Raw genomic sequence first — 17,353 nt, 5'->3', positions numbered from 1 at the left:
GGTGATAGGTATGGATCTAATTTCATTCTTCTACACATATCAATCCAGTTTTGCCTGCACCATTTATTCAAGAGACTATCCTTACTTCCACTGTTTGGTATGAGCACTTTAGTCAAAAATCAGTTGGCTTGTATGTATGCGGATTAATTTCTGGGCTCTCTGTTCAGTTCCATCATTATATGTATTGAGTTTTTTTTTGTTTTTTTTTTAATTAAACTTTTATTTAATGAATATAAATTTCCAAAGTATAGCTTATGGGTTACAATGGCTTCCCCCCTCCCATAACTTCCCTCCCACCCGCAACCCTCCCCTTTCCCGCTCCCTTTCCCCTTCCATTCATGTTAAGATTCATTTTCAATTCTCTTTATATACAGAAGATCAGTTTAGTATATATTAGGTAAAGATTTCAACATTTTGCCCATATAGCAACATAAAGTGAAAAAACTACCATTGGATTACTAATTATAGCATTAAATAGCAATGTACAGCACATTAAAGACAGAGATCCTACGATTTCCAAAGTACAGCTTATGGATTACAATGGCTCCCCCCCCCCCATAATTTCCCTCCCACCCGCAACCCTCCCCTTCCCCACTTTCTCTCCCATTCCATTCACATCAAGATTCATTTTCAATTATCTTTATATACAGAAGATCAATTTAGTATAAATTAAGTAAAGATTTCATTAGTCTGCACCCACACAGAAACACAAAGTGTAAAGTACTGTTTGAGTACTAGTTATAGCATTAAATCACAATGTACAGCACATTAAGGACAGAGATCCTACATGAGGAGTAAGTGCACAGTGACTCCTGTTGTTGACGTAACAAATTGACACTCTTGTTTATGGCATCAGTAATCACCCTAGGCTCTTGTCATAAGTTGCCAAGCTATGGAAGCCTTTTGAGTTCACTGACTCTGATCATATTTAGACAAGGTCATAGTCAAAGTGGAAGTTCTCTCCTCCCTTCAGAGAAAGGTACCTCCATCTTTGATGATCTGTTCTTTCCACTGGGATCTCACTCACAGAGATGTATTGGTTTTTATGCCAGTACTATGCTGCTTTGATCATTATAGCTTTGTAGTATGCTTTGAAGTCAGGTAGATGCCTCCAGCTTGACTTTTCTCTTTCAGGATTGCTTTGGCTATTCTGGGTCTTTTGTGATTCCATACAAATTTTAGGATTGCTTTTACTAGTTTTGTAAAGAATGTCATTGGTAGTTTGATAGGGATTGCATTGAATCTATAGATTGCTTATATAGAAAAGACATTTTAATGATTTTGAATCTTTCAATCCCTGAGCAAGTGGTATCTTTCCATTTTTTTTTTTTTTGGAGTCCTTAATGACCTCTTCTTCAATGTTTGATACTTTTCATTGTATAAACCTTTCACTTCTTTGGTTCAATTTATTCCTAAACAGTTGATTTTTTGGTGCCTATTGTGAATGAAATTTCTTTTTTCTTTTTTGACAGTGAATGAAATTTCTTTCTTGATTTCTTTTTCTGTGAGTTCATCATTAACCTAGAAAAAGCACTTGATTTTGTATATTTATTTTGTAACTTGCAACTTTACTGAATTGGTTTATCAATTCTAACAGCTTTTTGGTGGAGTGTTTAGGTTTGTCCACATAAATCATGTCATCTAAAAACACATATGATCTTGCTGAAATTGGTTTACAAAAATGTTCTCTATAAAGTTACAGTTTCTCGAGCCGAGTGGCGGGAGACGAGCCAGAGCCACAGAATCTCGCCAGCGCGGGAACCAATGGAGGAGGGTAAGACATTGGGGGCGGGGAACAGAGGCCTCTCCCTTCACTCACCAAGCAAAACAAAGAGCACCGCGATTTTACATATGTAAAGCACAGCCAAACTCAGTAACTTTATCGAAACTCGAAACTTGAGAACACATTTAGGGCTGCATAAACTCTTTGTGTGGTCCCAGGGGTAGATCAAAGGAATACTCACAGAGGCCAGATTTCAACTACCCTCAACTCCACTCCCAACTGAGTCAAAAAAAAAAGAGAGAGAGAGAGAAAGCGATCCAGCAAGGAGCAAGGGAGTGAGCAATCTGGGAGAGTCGCTCTTTGCACAGCCTTAAACCTGAAGAATCAAGCATAGCTCGCTGGCCACACCCATCACAGCCCCTAAGGATCCAACAAAGCAGACAGCTCACTTAGAGGCATAGTATAACGAGAAAAAAAACACCACAGCAAAAAAAAAAAAACCAAAAACACCATAAATTATCTCCAACATGCCAAACAACAAACATAGAAGCCGAGGTAACAAGAGCAAGGAAGACACTATGACGCCCCCAAGTGAACAAGACACGCCAATGCAAGATTATGAAGATGAAGAGATAGAGGAAATGCAAGAAGCAGATCTCAAAAAATTGATAAGAACATTAAGAAGTTCTCAAAAACAAATTCTTGAACTACAGAAATCCTTAATGGACAAGATAGAAAATCTCTCCCGTGAAAATGAAATATTAAGGAGGAATCAAAATGAAATGAAACAACTAGTAGAACAGGAAACTGAGATAGTGACAAAAAACCACAATGAAATGAAGAACTCAATATATCAAATGGCAAACACATTAGAGAGCCTTAAAAACAGAATGGGTGAAGCAGAAGAGAGAATATCAGACTTAGAAGATAGAGAACAGGAAAGGAAACAGTCAAATCAAAGAAAAGAAGAAGAAATTAGAAATCTAAAAAATATTGTCGGGAATCTACTGGATACTATTAAAAAACCCAACATTCGGGTTCTAGGAGTTCCTGAAGGCATGGAGAGAGAGAAAGGATTAGAAGGCCTTTTTAGTGAGATACTAGCAGAAAATTTCCCAGGTTTGGAGAAGGACAGAGACATCCTAGTACCGGAAGCTCATAGAACCCCTAATAAACATGATCAAAAGAGACCCTCACCACGACACGTTGTAATCAAATTCACCACAGTGAAACACAAAGAAAAGATCCTAAAAGGTGCAAGAGAGAAACGCCAGATTACTCTCAGAGGATCTCCAATTAGATTTACAGCTGACTTCTCATCAGAAACCCTACAAGCCAGGAGAGAATGGCGAGATATAGCCCAGGTACTAAGAGAGAAAAACTGCCAGCCCAGAATATTATATCCTGCAAAGCTCTCATTTGTGAATGAAGGTGAAATAAAGACCTTTCACAGCAAACAGAAATTGAAAGAATTTGTTGCCACTCATCCAGCCCTGCAAAACATGCTTAAAGATGTGTTAAATACAGAAACACAGAAACACGGTCACCAATATGAAAGAAGGTAAAGGAAGGAAACCTCACAGCAAAAGATCACAGGAATCTCAAACCAGATATTAGAAAATATCTTTGGCAAATGGCAGGGCAAAGTTACTCCTTCTCAATAGTCACATTGAATGTGAATGGCTTGAACTGTCCAGTTAAAAGACACCGCTTGGCTGATTGGGTTAAGGAACAAAACCCATCTTTTTGCTGCTTACAAGAAACTCATCTTTCCAACAATGATCCATACAGACTGAAAGTGAAAGGCTGGAAAAAGATATACCATGCCAACAGAAATGAAAAAAGAGCGGGTGTAGCCATCTTAATATTGGACAACATAAACTTTACCACAAAAACTGTCAGGAGAGACAAAGAGGGGCACTATTTAATGATTAAGGGATCCATTCAACAGGAAGATATAACGATTATCAACGTATATGCACCTAATCACAGGGCACCAGCTTATTTAAAAGACTTGTTAAGGGACTTAAAGGGAGACTTAGACCCCAATACAATAGTACTGGGGGACTTCAATACTCCACTCTCAGAGATAGACTGATCAACAGGACAGAAGATCAACAAGGAGACAGTAGTTTTAAATGACACTATAGCCCAAATGGATCTAACAGATATCTACAGAACTTTTCATCCTACATCTAAGGACTTTACATTCTTCTCAGCAGTACATGGAACCTTCTCTAGGATTGACCACATACTAGGCCATAAAGCAAGTCTCAGCAAATTCAAAAGAATTAGAATCATACCATGCAACTTCTCAGACCACAAAGGAATGAAATTGGAAATTAGCAACTCAGGAATCCCCAGAGCTCGTGCAAACACATGGAGATTGAACAACATGCTCCTGAATGAACAATGGGTCATAGAAGAAATTAAAAGAGAAATCAAAAATTTTCTGGAAGTAAATGAGGATAACAGCACAACATACCAAAACCTATGGGATACAACAAAAGCAGTGTTAAGAGGAAAATTTATATCAATAGGTGCCTACATCAAGAAATTGGAGAGGCACCAAATAGATGAGCTTTCAAGTCATCTCAAGGATCTAGAAAATCTGCAGCAAACCAAACCCAAACCCAGTAGAAAAAGGGAAATAATTAAAATCAAAGAAGAAATCAACAGGATTGAATCCAAAAAAACATTACAAAAAATCAGCCAAACGAGGAGCTGGTTTTTTGAAAAAATAAACAAAATTGACACCCCATTGGCCCAACTCACTAAAAAAAGAAGAGAAAAGACCCCAATCAATAGGATCAGAGATGAAAAAGGAAACATAACAACAGACACCACAGAAATAAAAAGAATCATCAGAAATTACTACAAGGACTTGTATACCAGCAAACAGGGAAATCTATCAGAAATGGACAGATTCTTGGACACATACAACCTGCCTAAATTGAGCCAGGAAGACATAGAAAACCTAAATAGACCCATAACTGACACAGAAATTGAAACAGTAATAAAGGCCCTCCCAACAAAGAAAAGCCCAGGACCAGATGGATTCACTGCTGAGTTCTACCAGACATTTAGAGAAGAACTAACTCCAATTCTTCTCAAACTATTCAGAACAATCGAAAAAGAGGGAATCCTCCCAAATTCTTTCTTTGAAGCCAGCATCACCTTAATTCCTAAGCCGGAAAAAGATGCAGCATTGAAAGAGAATTACAGACCCATATCCCTGATGAACATAGATGCAAAAATACTCAATAAAATTCTGTCCAATAGAATGCAACAACACATCAGAAAGATCATCTACCCAGACCAAGTGGGATTTATCCCTGGTATGCAAGGATGGTGCAACGTCCACAAAACAATCAACGTAATACACTACATTAACAGACTGCAGAAAAAAAACCATATGATTCTCTCAATAGATGTAGAGAAAGCATTTGATAAAATACAACACCCTTTCATGATGAAAACTCTAAGCAAACTGGGTATGGAAGGAACATTCCTCAATACAATTAAAGCAATATATGAAAAGCCCAAGGCCAACATCCTATTGAATGGGGAAAAGTTGGAATCATTTCTGCTGAGATCTGGTACCGGACAGGGATGCCCACTCTCACCACTGCTATTCAATATAGTTCTGGAAGTTCTAGCCAGAGCTATTAGGCAAGAAAAAGAAATTAAAGGGATACAAATCGGGAAGGAAGAACTCAAACTATCCCTCTTTGCAGATGATATGATTCTTTATTTAGGGGACCCAAAGAACTCTACTAAGAGACTATTGGAACTCATCGAAGAGTTTGGCAAAGTAGCAGGATATAAAATCAATGGACAAAAATCAACAGCCTGTTTATACACAGGCAATGCCATGGCTGAGGAAGAACTTCTAAGATCAATCCCATTCACAATAGCTACAAAAACAATCAAATACCTTGGAATAAACTTAACCAAGGACGTTAAAGATCTCTACGATGAAAACTACAAAACCTTAAAGAAAGAAATAGAAGAGGATACCAAAACATGGAGAAATCTTCCATGCTCATGGACTGGAAGAATCAATATCATCAAAATGTCTATTCTCCCAAAAGCAATTTATACATTCAACGCAATACCAATCAAGATACCGAAGACATTCTTCTCAGATCTGGAAAAAATAATGCTGAAATTCATATGGAGACACAGAAGACCTCGAATAGCCAAAGCAATCTTGTACAACAAAAACAAAGCCGGAGGCATCACAATACCAGATTTCAGGGCATACTACAGGGCAGTTGTTATCAAAACAGCATGGTACTGGTACAGAAACAGATGGATAGACCAATGGAACAGAATAGAAACACCAGAAATCAATCCAAACATCTACAGCCAACTTATATTTGATCAAAGATCCAAATCTAATCCCTGGAATAAGGACAGCCTATTCAATAAATGGTGCTGGGAAAATTGGATTTCCACGTGCAGAAGCTTGAAGTAAGACCCCTACTTTTCACCTTACACAAAAATTCACTCAACATGGATTAAAGACTTAAATCTACGACCCGAAACCATCAAATTATTAGAGAGCATTGGAGAAACCCTGCAAGATATAGGTACAGGCAAAGACATCTTGGAAAAGACCCCAGGAGCACAGGCAGTCAAAACCAAAATTAACATTTGGGATTGCATCAAATTGAGAAGTTTCTGTACTTCAAAAGAAACAGTCAGGAAAGTGAAGAGGCAACTGACAGAATGGGAAAAAATATTTGCAAACTATACTACAGATAAAGGATTGTTAAACAGAATCTACAAAGAAATCAAGAAAATCCACAACAACAGAACAAACAACCCACTGAAGAGATGGGCCAAGGACCTCAATAGACATTTTTCAAAAGAGGAAATCCAAATGGCCAACAGACACATGAAAAAATGTTCAAGATCACTAGCAATCAGAGAAATGCAAATCAAAACCACAATGAGGTTTCACCTCACCCCAGTGAGAATGGCTCACATCCAGAAATCTACTAACAATAGATGCTGGAGAGCATGTGGGGAAAAAGGGACACTAACCCACTGTTGGTGGGAATGCAAACTGGTTAAGCCACTATGGAAGTCAGTCTGGAGATTCCTCAGAAACCTGAACATAACCCTACCATACAACCCAGCCATCCCACTCCTTGGAATTTACCCAAAGGAAATTAATTTGGCTAATAAAAAAGCCATCTGCACATTAATGTTTATTGCAGCTCAATTCACAATAGTTAAGACCTGAAACCAACCCAAATGCCCATCAACAGTAGACTGGATAAAGAAATTATGGGACATGTACTCCATAGAATACTATACAGCAGTAAGAAACAATGAAAACCAGTCATTTGCAACAAGATGGAAGGATCTGGAAAACATCATGCTGAGTGAATTAAGCCAGTCCCAAAGAGACAAATATCATTTGTTTTCCCTGATCGGCGACAACTGAGCACCAAAGGGGAAACCTGTTGAAGTGAAATGGACACTGTAAGAAACAATGACCTGATCAGCTTTTGTCCTGACTGTAGATGTACAATGTAATACTTTATCCTTTTAAGTATTTGTTGTTGTTGTTGTTCTAGTACTAGTGGTTGAACTCTTATTCTTAGGTGTTTAAATTTTAACTGAAAGGTGATCCCTGTTAAATTTCAGAGTGGAAAAATAGAGGGAGGAGATGCACAATTTGGGACATGCACAATCAGTCTTGCCCCAAATGATGGAGTTAGAAATGTGCCAGGGGATTCCAATACAATCCCATCAAGGTGGCATGTACCAATGCCATCTCACTAGTCCAAGTGATCAATTTCAGGTCACATTCGATGGCTTGGATAGGTCTAAGAAATAAAGGGATCACACAAACAAGACAAGTGTCTGCTAATACTAACTGATAGAATCAAAAAGGGAGAGAAAGATCCAGCGTGGGAAGTGGGATACACAGCAGACTCATAGAATGGCAGGCGTCCTAAACAACACTCTGGCCTCAGAATCAGCCCTTAAGGCATTCAGATCTGGCTGAAGAGCCCATGAGAGTATTGTAGGCATGGAAAGGCAAGATACCATGGAAAAGAAAAAAAGAAGAAGACCTAAATGTAAGATCTCTGTGAGTGAGATCCCAGTGGAAAGAACGGGGCCATCAAAGAAGGAGGTACCGTTCTCTGAAGGGAGGAGAGAACTTCCACTTTGATTGTGACCCTGTCGGAATGGGATCAAAGTCAGCGAACCCTAAAGGCTTCCATAGCCTTGGCAACTCATGACTAGAGCCTAGGGAGATTACTGATGCCATGAACAGGAGTGTCAAATTGTTAAGTCAGCAATAGGAGTCACTGTGTACTTACATCCCATGTAGAATCTGTCCTTAATGTGTTGTTTAATGTGCAGTGATGCTATAACTAGTACTGAAACAGTATTTTTACACTTTGTGTTTCTGCATGGGTACAAACTGATGAGACCTTTACTAATTATATACTGAATCGATCTTCTGTATATAAAGATAATTGGAAATGAAAAAAAAAACCTGGTGTTAAATTGGAAATGGCATAGAAAATTAATTAATTTTTTTATTAAACTTTTATTTAATGAATATAAATTTCCAAAGTATAGCTTATGGGTTACAATGGCTTCCCCCCTCCCATAACTTCCCTCCCGCCCGCAACCCTCCCCTTTCCCACTCCCTTTTCCCTTCCATTCATGTAAAGATTCATTTTCAATTCTCTTTGTATACAGAAGATCAGTTTAGTATATATTAGGTAAAGATTTCAACATTTTGCCCATATAGCAACATCAAGTGAAAAAACTACCATTGGATTACTAATTATAGCATTAAATAGCAATGTACAGCACATTAAAGACAGAGATCCTACATAATTTTTTTTTTCAAATTAATTAATTTTCTATGCCATTTCCATTTTAACACCAGGTTGTTTTTTTTTTTCATTTCCAATTCTCTTTATATACAGAACATCACTTCAGTATATAATTAGCAAAGACCTCATCAGTCTGTGCCCACACAGAAACGCAAAGTATAAAAATACTGTTTCAGTACTAGTTATAGCATCACTTGGCTTTAGACGACACATTAGGGACAGATCCCACATGGGGTGTAAGTACACTGTGACTCCTGTTGCTGATTTAACAATTTGACACTCCTGTTCATGGCGTCAGTAATCTCCCTAGGCTCTAGTCATGAGTTGCCAGGGCTATGGAAGCCTTTAGAGTTCTCTGACTTTGATCTTATTCCGATAGGGTCATAGTCAAAGTGGAAGTTCTCTCCTCCCTTCGGAGAAGGGTACCTCCTTCTTTGATGGCCCCGTTCTTTCCACTGGGATCTCACTCACAGAGATCATTCATTTAGGTCTTTTTTTTTTCCATGATATCTTGGCTTTCCATGCCTGCTATACTCTCATGGGCTCTTCAGCCAGATCTGAATGCCTTGAGGGCTGATTCTGAGGCCAGAGTGTTGTTTAGGACATCTGCCATCCTATGAGTCTGCTGTGTATTTTTAAAAAAATATTATGTGGGATCTCTGCCTTTAATGTGCTGTTCACTCTTATTTAATGCTATGACTAGTACTCCAACAGTATTTTTTTTCACTTTGTGTTGCTATGTGGGGGCAAACTGTTGAAATCGTTACCTAATATATACTGGACTGATCTTTTGTATATAAGGAGAATTGTAAGTGAATCGTGATGTGGTTGGAGGGGGAGAGGGAGCGGGAGAGGGGAGGGTTGTGGGTGGAAGGGAGGTTTTGGGAGGGGGAAGCCATTGTAACCCATAAGCTGTACTTTGGAAATTTATATTCATTAAATAAAAGTTTAATAAAAAAAATTTTAAAAAGTTACAGTTTCTTTAACATGAAAGTAAGGAACTTTTCAAGAAGGACATCTCATTTTATCTATGTAAAATGTATACTATTAAATATTTTTGAGTGTAATATAAGATAATATCATCTATTATACATAGGAAATATATATATAGGAGAACTATTGAGGAAAATAATATTACATTGGTAGTTCCTTCATTCAAATTATGTAAGAATGTGACTTATACTTTATGTAATTTTTATTTATGATAACATAAGATTCTACCAGTAACTGTTCTTTCCAACATATTGTAGTGAGTTATTTTCCCCCCATATTCTACTTGGTGATGCTGTTGACTCATTGTTCAATTTCTAAAGTTTGCCCTTCAGGATCTTAACACCTCAACTTTATGGGAAAGATGTTTTCAGATCATTGAAAATTATAGGAGTCAACAAAATTTGCCTTCATGCCAGAATGAAGGTATTTCTATTACTTTATCATGATCTCCATGAACTATTCATTATGTCATGTGTAGGAGTATTTAAAGCCTGTTGAGATATTTTATTAGATAATAACTTTTATATAAAATATTTAAGTAAGAATATTCTAGAGACAGCTGCAATATATTTTGAAATATTTCTTCACATTTCATAATTAAGTGGATAATTAAAATTAATAACTTTTTAGAACTGTATTTGTGAACTGTATGAAATGTGTTTATATTAAATAATTTTTTAAAAATAAGATCAAACTTAAAAAACAAATGTTTCAAAATTTGACTACATTTTTACAACATTTATTTTAAAGGCAGAGATAGAGAGAGGGAGGGAGAGACAGAGAGGTTCATTTGCTTCTTCACTCCCCAAATGGACACAATGGACAGGGCTGGGCCTGGCCAAAGCCAGAGCCTGGAACTCCACCCAGGTCTCCTACATGGGTGTCAGGGGCCCAAACACTCAGGCTGTCTTTCGCTGCTTTCCCAGGTGCATTATCAGAGAGCTGCAATGAAAGTGGAGCAGTCGATGCCTTAATACAGGATGCTAGCATCAGAGAAGCTGCTTACCTTGCTGGTCTACAATGCATGCCCCATTGCTAACTTCCTAAAAGAAATGAAAATTAAAGTGTTATACATTAGTTTCCTTATTTCTCATTCTAGAAAGTCATGCATCTAACAATTGAATTTGAAAAGTAGAATTTTCTGAATACTCATGTCCAAATGAATACAGTACTGTTGTGTTATAATATACACAGGATAGTTTTTTTTATCTAATATTTCCCCAGTAGAATTTTTACATGACATTATGACAATACCACTTTCTTTACTTATTTGCTTAATATTCCATGATGAAAATACCATGGAATACTTTAAAATGAGTTTTTCTAGAAGTGGTAATGGAAAATTCAGTTAATGGAAACACATGAAAGTGAAAAAAATCATCTTTTATAAAGTACAGAGTTGTTCTAGTAAGTACAAAGTCATTCACTTATTGTAAAATCTGACTTGACTTGTTTTAACCTTTGTACTAATTAAATGCCACCTTTCTAAAATAATATGTATGAAACAGATTAATGCTAAATGTACTTTTTAATCATATTTTCCTATTGGGTTAACATAAAATCACTAGGAATTTTGTTTAATATATGTGACTGTTTTTCTATTTAAGCCAGCTTCAAGTGTGGTCTAGTCTTTAAAAGAATTAAGGACCATATTTTTAACTGATACTTTATTCCCATGATAATGTAACTAGTTTAACTTAAATATTATACATAAAATTTGCCTTGTTTCAGATGTGGAAAGCACAACACAATTTAATTAGCAAACGAGATGGAGGTATGTTGTCAAATTTTGTGAATGCATTGATTTATGACATAAACTGTAAGTAGCAAGCGGCATCCCTTTTTATTTTTGGTTCACTACTTCACATAAAGCTAATGAACTATGTGAACATATCAACATTATAATGAGGAATATGTTTATCATATAGTCTTCATATCCCATAGCTTAAAAAAATCTCAAAAAGGTTTATGGGCCTCTCTTTTTCTGACTCTACACTTTGTACGCTTCTGCTGTCTCTGTGATACTGTCAGCCTACATACGAAAGCTGTTTTCAGAAGACAGTGGCATCATCAGCTTCTTAAGTGCATCGTAGTGACATAAGGGCCGTCTCAAGTCCTTGTCATAGCCACTCAAGCAATGACAGTTCATAAGCAGCTGCTTGACAGTAGACTTAACATCTGGGCTCATTGACTTTTACCCTCAAGTAAGTTTCCAAAATCCTTAGCAAGGAACCAAAGCACAAATCCATTTGTCAAGACTAACCAGCCTACTTATGATACCACAAGTTCTCTTCCTGAGCTCTCTCTCTTTGCATTCAGTCTGCTTTCCATCTATCAGGTATATTTTTTCCTTGTACTGTCAACTTCCATGCCACTGCCACTAAAACAACCTACAGTAATGACATAAAATTAGAAACAATTTCTCTTCTCTGTGTGTTATGATAGTACCCTACTTTATTCCTATCCCCATAGGGAAGTTGCCTCATCTATATTTTTTAAAGATGTATTTATTTATTTAAAAGTTACAGTTCCACACAGAGATAAAGAGAAGTAGAGAGAGAGAGAGAGAGAGAGAGAAAGAGAGAGAGAGATCTTCCACCACTGGTTCCCTCCCCAATTGGCCATAATGGCTGGAGCCAGGAGCTTCCTCTGGGTCTTCCCATGCAGGTGTGGGGGCCCAAGGACTTGGGTCATCTTCTACTGCTTTCCCAGCCGTAGTAGAGAGCTGGATCAGAAGTGGAGCAGCTGGGACTTGAACTGGTGCCCATATGGGATGTGGTGGCTTTACCCTCTCTGCCGTAGCGCTGGCCCCTTCATCTATATTTTTAGACATAGCATATGGTTATTTAGAGATGTACAGTATTATCTTCATCTTTAATCACATTGTTAAGCTGAGGAAAGAATGAAAAAGAAGAAAAATACAGGATCTGATATTTAGCTCACAGTAATAGTTCCATTGTGTAAATATAGACAAATTATGTCTAATAGTAATTTTGTACTTTAGTAATATACAAATTTTTCTTGAAATTATCAACTTGTACTGATTTAAGCAGTTAATTATGATATCTTTGATATTAAAAAAATGGAATTCTTTCTTTTTTTTTCCAGCTACTGAGAAACTTAAAAAGTGACCTAGGAACCAACGAGTCCAGTTTAAGTCAACGTGTATTTTTAAAAGTGTCAAAAGAATACGTACACATTTTAAAGAAAAAATATGCTCTGTATTACAATTACTGACCACTGCTTATGTAACACAGTTACCATTTACTTATGCTCTATATTATAAAATTTTACTGACGACTACTTATGTAACACACCTGTTATTTCTTTTTAAATATATTATGTGGGAAAATCTTCATTTATTGAAAACATTTAGTGTTATGTATCTACAATTGAAATTTTGTATTTCCAATTTATATTTTTTGGAAGACAGAGATAGTGGTAAGGGTGGGAGCAAGAAAAAGGGGAAGGGGAAAAGAGGGGGAAAACAGAGAGATCCCCCTTCCAATAGTACAGTACCCATATATCTACAGTGAAATATAGGTGGGCTGTGCTGAAGCCAGGATCCAGGAATTCAATTCAGGTATCCTACTTATGTGGCAAGGATCCAATTACTTGTTCTTTCACTCACCACTTCCCAGAGTACACATTATTGGAAGCTGGAATCAGGATGGGAGCCTGGTCCTGCTAGGGATTCCACCAGGGATTCAGGATATTTCAAATGGCATCTTAACTTCTGTTCCCAATGGCAGGCCAGTTGCAGCACATGAAACTGTTGGGATGTATAACTAACTTAGCACAGATTTTGCAAATGAAAACCAGTATGATTAACTTTTACAAACTGAATTGTCCAAATGGTGGCCATTATACAGCACCCAGAAAACCAAGTTGAATGGAACACTTTAGTGGGATTAATTAAGGGCTTCTTTGTATTTGCCAATTTTTGCTACTACATACAAACCTAATGATTTGGATGGACATCATTTTGGTATACTGATACTCTGGCCAGTGTCAATACCATTGCTTGGATGCAATATAATTTTATAGTGCTACCAAAATTATGTAATTTTAACTTTAGGCATTGATTCATACAACTTCTTCATGGAGAAATTATGTTTACCTATGGCTTTCCATGTTTCCTTTTTAATTTTTATTACCTTTTAGGAAACAATGCTAAAATTTAAAAAAAAATTAAGTTTTAGTACAAATAATTTGCCCTCTTAAAGAAAGTGGGAGTCATCTGCTGACGTTATGCCATTACCTCTGACTACTTTGGAATATATTTCCTATAAGTAAGGACATACTAAATACATTAAAACACTCAGAATCACAAAGTTAACACTATTCTGTGTATCTGCATATTCTTTTCAAGTTTTGTTACATGTCTTGTGATGTCCTTGATAATAAGAGAGTCCCATTCAGATCCATGAATTTCTTTTAGTTATTGCCTTTCTTAGATTTCTTCAATCTGGAGGAGTTCCTTCCTTTTCTTTGACATTAATGACTATGGATCTTTTGAAGACTAAATTCCAATCATGCAGAATGTCCTTGATTGGATATTTTCTGATATTTCAGTATAATTAGGTTAGGATTATACAGTTTTTGTTAAGGGCATAACAGAAGGGATTCTGTGATCATTTCATACTGTCATGTAATCTACACTCTTGATTTCTCCCATTACTAGTGATGTTGCTGATGCTGTCTGTTGCATTTCTCCTCTGCAGTGTTTCTTTTTTACATTTCACTTAGTTTTAATCAGGTTTCGTCATTTGAGACTAAATATCTGTTCTTTCTCAATTTTTTCATGATTCAATTTTTATGTGTTTTTTTAGAAAACATATTTAATAAATACAAATTTTGAAAGTACAACTTTTGGATTATAGCTGTTTTCCCCCACATAACCACCCTTCCATTCAAAAATCATCCACCTCCTATTCCCTTTCCCATCTCATTCTTCATTAAGATTATTTTTAATTATCTTTATATACAGAAGATCAACTTAGTATATACTAAGTAAAGATTTCAACAATTTGTACCCACACAGACACACAAAGTATAAAGTACTGTTTGAAGAATATTTTTACCATTAATTCTCATAGTACAACACATTAAACACAGAGATCCTACATGGGGAGTGAGTGCACAGGGACTCTTGTTTTTGATTTAACAATTGATACTCTTACATTTATGACATCAGTAATAACCTGAGGCTCTTGTCATGAGCTGCCAAGGCTATGGAAGACTCTTGAGTTCACAAACCCCGACCTTATTTAGACAAGACCATAATCAAAGTGGAAATTCTCCCTTCCATTCAGAGAAAGGTACCTCCTCTTTTGATGGCCCATTTTTTTCCGCTGGGATCTCACAGTGATCTTTCATTTAGGTCATTTTTTGCCACAATGTCTTGGCTTTCCATGAGAAACTATCATGAGCTTTTTAGCCAGATCTGAATGCCTTAAGGGCTGATTCTGAGGCCAGAGTGCTGTTTAGGGCATTTGCCATTCTGAGTCTGCTGTGTATACTGTATACTGCTTCCCATGTTGAGTCGTTCTCTCCTTTTTAATTCTATCAAGTATTATTAGCAGACACTGGTCTTATTTATGTGATCCCTTTGACACTTAATACTATCTTTATGATCAATTATGAACTTAAACTGATCACTTTAGCTAGTAAGATGGCATTGGTACCTGCCAACTTAATGGGATTTGGAGTCCATAGGACATTTTTAGCTTTACCTTTAGGGGTAAGTCCAAGTGAGCCTCTGCTGAACTGTACATCTCTTCCCTCTTTTATTGCCACTCTTATGTTTAACAGGGATAAATTTTCAGTTGGATTCTAACTGCTAAGAATAATTGCGTGTTAAATAAATAGATTGACCAATGGTATTAAGTAGAAAAAGAAAATACTAAAAAGAATAAAATAGTAAGTTTTTCCTTGACAGTAAGGACAAGGGCTGATCAAATCACTGTTCCTCATAGTGTCAGTTTCACTTCCACCATTTTCGATGTAGGTGCTTGCTTAGTTGTCACAGATTGGGGAGAACATATGATATTTGTCTCTTTGGGACTGGATTAATTCAGCATGATGTTTTCCAGATTCCTCCATTTTGTTGCAAATGACTGGATTTCATTGCTTTTATCGATGAGTAGTATTCTGCAGAGTACATATCAAATGATTTCTTTATCCAGTCTACTGTTGATGGGCATTTGGGTTGGTTCCAGGTCTTAGCTATTGTGAATTGAGCTGCAATAAACACGGAGGTGCAGACAATTCTTTTATTTGCCAATTTAATTTCCTTTGGGTAAATTCCAAGGAGTGGGATGGCTGGGTTGTATGGTAGGGTTATATTCAGGTTTCTGAGGGATCTCCAGACTGGCTTCCATAGTGGCTTTACCAGTTTGCATTCCCACCAACAGTGGGTTAGTGTCCCTTTTTCCCCAAATCCTCACCGGCATCTGTTGTTGGTAGATTTCTGTACATAAGCCATTCTCACTGGGGTGAGGTGAAACCTCATTGTGGTTTTGATTTGCATTTCCCTTATAGCTAGTGATCCTGATCATTTTTTCATGTGTCTGTTGGCTGTTTGGATTTCCTCTTTTGAAAAATGTCTATTGAGGTCCTTGGCCCATCTCTTGAATGGATTGATTGTTTTGTTGTTGTGGCATTTGTTGATCTCTTTGTAGATTCTGGTTATTAATCCTTTATCAGTTGCATAATTTGCAATTATTTTCTCCCATTCTGTTGATTGCCTGTTCACTTTAATGACCTTTTCTTTTGCAGTACAGAAACTTCTCAATTTGATATAATCCCATTTGTTAATTTTGGCTTTGTCTACCTGTGCCTCTGGGGTCTTTTCCAAGAAGTCTTTGCCTGTGCCTACATCTTGCAGAGTTTCTCCGATGTTCTCTAATAATTTGATGGTTTCAGGTTGTGGTTTTGATCTTTAATCCATGTTAAGTGGATTTTTGTGTAAGGTGTCAGGTAGGGGTTTTGCCTCATACTTCTGCATGTGGAAATCCAGTTTTCCCAGCACCATTTGTTGGAGATTGTCCTTGCTCCAGGAATTGGTTTTAGCTGCTTGATCAAATGTAAGTTGGCTATTGATGTTTGGATTGATGTCTAGTATTTTTACTCTGTTCCATTACTCTTGCCATCTGTTTCTGTATCAGTACCATGGTGTTTTGATAACAACTGCCTTGTAGTCTGTAGTATGTCTTGAAATCTGGTATTGTGATGCCTCTGGCTCTGTTTTTGTTGTACAAGATTTTCTGGCTATTTGAGGTCTCCTGTGCCTCCATGTGAATTTCAGCATCATTTTATCCAGATCTGAGAAGAATGTCTTTGGTATTTTGATTGGTATTGCATTGAATCTATAAATTGCTTTTGGAAGAATGGACATTTTGATGATATTGATTCTTCCAATCCATGAGCATAGAAGATTTTCCCACTTTTTGGTATCCTCTTCTCTTTCTTTAAAGTTTTGTAATTCTCATCATAGATGTCTTTGATATCCTTAGCTAAGTTTATTCCAAGGCATTTGCTTTTTTATTGTTGCTATTTTGAATGAGATAGATAGAAGTTCTTTCTCAGCCATGGCATTGTCTGTTTATAGAAAAGATGTTGATTTTTGTGCATTGATTTTATATCCTGCTACTTTGCCAAACTCTTCGATGAGTTCCAGTAGTCTCTTAGTAGAGTTCTTTGGATCCCCTAAATAAAGGATCATATTGTCTGCAAAGAGGGATAATTTTAATTCTTCCTTCCC

General features: G+C 36.8%; 1 protein-coding gene across 1 annotated transcript in view; it reads left to right on the top strand.

Annotated features, from left to right (window-relative positions):
* The window catches only part of LOC133754504 (ankyrin repeat domain-containing protein 26-like), a 133,189-nt gene extending 120,332 nt beyond the window's left edge, over positions 1-12,857 (top strand). The window contains 1 exon segment of the mRNA XM_062184966.1: positions 12,697-12,857. Within this exon segment, the coding sequence (XP_062040950.1) occupies positions 12,697-12,825 (129 nt within the window). The 3' untranslated portion in view covers positions 12,826-12,857.
* Positions 12,858-17,353: the final 4,496 nt, after the last annotated feature.

The sequence above is a fragment of the Lepus europaeus genome, unplaced genomic scaffold (genome assembly GCF_033115175.1).
Source record: "Lepus europaeus isolate LE1 unplaced genomic scaffold, mLepTim1.pri SCAFFOLD_119, whole genome shotgun sequence".
Lineage (NCBI taxonomy): Eukaryota > Metazoa > Chordata > Mammalia > Lagomorpha > Leporidae > Lepus > Lepus europaeus.
The sequence above is the reverse complement of the archived record's forward strand: the minus strand, read 5'-3'. Positions and strand labels throughout refer to the sequence as shown.